The following is a 3909-nucleotide window of genomic DNA, read 5'->3' on the forward strand; positions in this document are numbered from 1 at the left end:
TTAGACTGCAGCGAGTGTCGCCGACCGCCAGCGACAGTATAAATAGTTACGGCGCTTCCCGTGACTTCACGTTGTCACGCCGACAGGCTCGGTGAACGGCGGTCTACCCGAGCGCATGACTCGGTTGCAGTGGCGTGCTGCGGGGGAGCGACGCGAAATACGCAGACTGTATATAACAATGCACACACGGAAAATGAAAAAAAATCGCTATCGTTTCCCCCCGATTTTATTAGTTTTGAGATCGTTTGGCCCCAAAATCGTAATCATGATCAAGTTTCGATTAATTGAGCAGCCTTAAGTAGTGATCTAACCTAGTTTTACTTCCGAGGCCAAGCAGCATTTCAAAGTACATTATCTGTGTGGTTACAGGTTACGATGAAGACAGACTAGCACATCCTCGGGGATATTGTCGAGTGGTGTGAACCTGAACCCTCTGTGCAGGAGGTCACAAAAAGCAGCTTTCTTCTAACTTTATTTAAGTTTAATATTCTTTAACACGTTAAATAATTATCAACCGACTCCAGTTGACATTACTGAGCTGCTTCCTCTCTCTTTCTCCGTGCTGCCGGCCACAAAAATCAGTTCTTTACCTGTTTGATGGTGCCCTTCTCCAAATGTTTCTTCAAAGACTTCTTGATGAGAAACTTCTTCTTGTCGAGCTCCATCACCGGGTATTTCTTCACAATATATTTCATGACGGACTGATATGAAACCCCAGACCTGTCGTTACAAGACTGCAAGACAAAGTGGACAGGAAATCAAACCTGTTTGTTTGTTTCAAAACAACAAAAAGGATTAAAAAAAAAACAGGCACACGTGACTGATTGTTTGTACACACCGTAATAGCTTCGATGAGGATATTATCCACTTTGTTTTGAGTGCCTGCATAGTTGGTAACGGGAACCTTTTTGCTGGCAGTGACACTAGCCCACGCAGGAATCGTCCTTTTCACCTTCTTGACTTTGGCTTTCTCGTACTTGTAGCCATCCTTCAACCTGTCACCGAAAAGGAGCAAGACACAAGTTCAGTGAAGTGGGTCGGGTTCTTTCGAAGCGATATTTCACTGTGATCGTTACCACCCTTATCTTTATCACATCCTCACCTTAGTAGGAGAACATAGCAGTGTGTTGCACACTGTCCAGCCGCGCAGTCCTTGCATTTGTCACTTTGTCCGTTTGTCGCCGACGGAGAAAGACAAAATTAAGTTTCAGAACATCCGTCTTAATGATCACCATAGTAATTTGACCCTGACTGAGCTGCTGTGCTAGTGTGCTATATGCAGATGAGTAAACGTTTGCTTTGTCAAGGTCTGGGAGAAGGGAAGGAGGAGAAATAAAGTTATTAAATTTGGAAAGCCAGCTCACATGTCCCTTATACTTCACCACCTACAGCTTGTTTATTGGAATATGTGGGTGCCCGTATATTGAAAACAAAGTTATTACTTTGGGGCAAAACCAACATATTTCTCCGCATTATTCTGAGTGTATCCAGTAGATAACGCTGCTCTTTCCTTCAGTTTATCAGAAATGGACTGAACTGGTAACAAATTGTTTCCATGACGCTCACGTCCTCTCCTCCTGGACTCCTCCAAGACTGCGGACAAAAGGGGGGCCGGTACATCTGTCTAACAACTATCTCATGAATGTGCCCGTGACAGGGTCACATCTTTTGGAAATGCAAAACTGCAGCACTGAGAGGAGCAGTCTGTTGTTATCCAGCAGAGGTAAGGATCATATAAACAGATAAAAGTGCTATCAAAGTGAAATATCGCAGTGGTCAGAGTTGCGGACGAGCTCTCTGGTGAAACTCACTCTTTCTTCTCTGTCCCTTCTCCTCCCTTCTCCTCCGCCGCCGCTCCCTCGGCCTCCTCTCCGTTCTCTGTGGGCTCCGGCTCGGCCGTGGACTCGCCCTCCTCGACCTCGGCTGCCGGAGCCGAAGACGCGGCCTGCTCCTCGTCAGCAGAGGGCGACTCCTCTGAGGAGGCTTCAGGCTCTGGGAGGAGAAAGAGATTCAAATTCAAAAGAAGAAAGGGAAGAAAAAAAAGGCGCAATAATCCCGAGAATATCAACGTTAAAGTGGACGATGCTAATTTCTTGTTCGAGGTTGTGAAATCATAACAACCTCCAATATCCACATTAATGACTATATAAAGGACACGTTAATTAGTATGGGTGTTATTTAAAGTATCACGGGAAAACAACGCCCCTCTGAAACATTTGTTGTTGCAGTTTTCTGTTTTTGTTCGTTCTGCTGTCCCAAAATACACATTAGCACCCACACAGGCAACAGAAGCTGAACTGAGGGTGTTAATATTTAATGATATGCACCTGAACCACAGAGCTACCAGGGTGCATCTTCACTAAGAGCCTAAAGGTCGATGCTACTGATACAGTTATGTTGTGATTTCAATACTGTGGCGCATTATTTGGCCTTGTGACTGCTGACTGGGGCTTGTACTCTACTTTTTCTTCCTTAAATGGCTTAAAAGCGGTATTTTCTTCAGTTTAAAAAGGGGGTGTGGTGCAGCGTTATAAACTTATTTCACCCTGCTCGTCCCTAACATCCCCATTATGTTACCCAAGTCTGAATCTAAGTACCAAAACACATCTCAGTGTTGCATTCAGTCACCATTTCTCAGCTCTACAGGCCAGTTTCAGTGATGAGGAGGGCTGTAAACACACACACTGCATCCTCTCACATGGCATCTCCAGACTCTGCATGCAAACAGGCTGTGTGGTGCTGTTACGGGCCACATCTGAGCCAGTGTGACGGTGGTGCGTTCACGGGTCTCCCAGGTAAGCACCCTGGTCTAACCTTTCTCTGCTGCAGCGGAGGGGGCCTTCTCCGGGGTCGGAGTCGCTGCTGCTCGGCGAATCGGCATCACACGAGATTTAACGTTACCTGCATGAGGAGGAGGAGGAGGGAGGAGGAAGAGGAGGAGGAGGAGGAGGGATGGGGGCAAAAGAAACACGTATCCTGAAGAGCAGGAAAGCACATTGGCACAGCACTGGTTTGAGGCCCATCCTCTCGCATGTGCGTGGTTAGAAATGGCGAGAGTGCCAAACCCACTTCATTCATTTGGGGGGCCCCATTATGGTCCCAACAGGAGAAAAAGGCGCACTTGGATTTGCTAAAGCAGACCAGCTTCCAGGCGGGCGCGGCGCACTGCTCTCGGGCTTATCGCCGGCCTTTCGCCTGGAAATCGCGGTCGTATCCGTGCGAGCATCAACAAGGGAAGACACAATTTTCGGGCAATTTCGCCATTTTGTCAGTTGGCTGTTTCGCACAGTAATGGCGTCGCACAAGGCAGATAAAATTCATTTCAGTTGCATGGAGTGAAAAAAAAAAAAACACCCCCCCCCCACGTCTACGCTTCTTTTTCCAACGTCGCATCCGTGCAACTGCATGTTTAGACAATAACGCACAGATTGCGGGTCAAACTTACCTTTAACTTGTCCTGAAAAAGTGAGTTACTTTCGAGTAAATTTCTGCACGATCCTTTATTTAGATTTCCTGTTTACGAGCCCCGCCCCATTTAGGACCGTTGTCACGTCGCAGGCGTCACGGAGCGTCAGAAGGATTCCACCGTCATGGCCGTCGCCACTTTAACCGTTGGAACCCGTTTTACTCTCTTTCTGTAACATTAAAACGGTTGGAACCGTTTTACTCTCTTTCTGTAACATTAAAACCGCCATGGCCGTCGCCACTTTTAACCGTTTTACTCTCTTTCTGTAACATTAAAACCGTTGGAACCGTTTTTTCTCTCTTTCTGTAACATTAAAATCGTCATGGCCGTCGACACTTTTAAACCGTTGGAACCGTTTTACTCTCTTTCTGTAACATTAAAACCGTTGGAACCGTTTTTCTCTCTTTCTGTAACGTTAAAACGTCATGGCCGTCGACACTTAA

General features: G+C 46.6%; 1 protein-coding gene across 2 annotated transcripts in view; it reads right to left on the reverse strand.

Moving 5' to 3' along the window:
* Window positions 1-3564, reverse strand: part of hp1bp3 (heterochromatin protein 1, binding protein 3) — a 9500-nt gene extending 5936 nt beyond the window's left edge. Inside the window, exons 1-6 of one of the 2 annotated variants that reach the window (XM_035662222.1) lie at window positions 3446-3564; window positions 2815-2901; window positions 1812-1992; window positions 1103-1165; window positions 839-995; window positions 591-734 (exon numbers count right to left, since the gene is read on the reverse strand). In XM_035662222.1, the coding sequence (XP_035518115.1) occupies window positions 591-734; window positions 839-995; window positions 1103-1165; window positions 1812-1992; window positions 2815-2881 (612 nt within the window). In that variant the 5' untranslated portion in view covers window positions 2882-2901; window positions 3446-3564. The remainder of the gene's footprint in view (window positions 1-590; window positions 735-838; window positions 996-1102; window positions 1166-1811; window positions 1993-2814; window positions 2902-3445) is intronic. The other variant, XM_035662223.1, reaches the window with a different exon arrangement.
* Window positions 3565-3909: the final 345 nt, after the last annotated feature.

The sequence above is a fragment of the Morone saxatilis genome, unplaced genomic scaffold, assembly GCF_004916995.1.
Source record: "Morone saxatilis isolate NCDOM2014 unplaced genomic scaffold, NCSU_SB_2.0 Contig18, whole genome shotgun sequence".
NCBI lineage: Eukaryota > Metazoa > Chordata > Actinopteri > Moronidae > Morone > Morone saxatilis.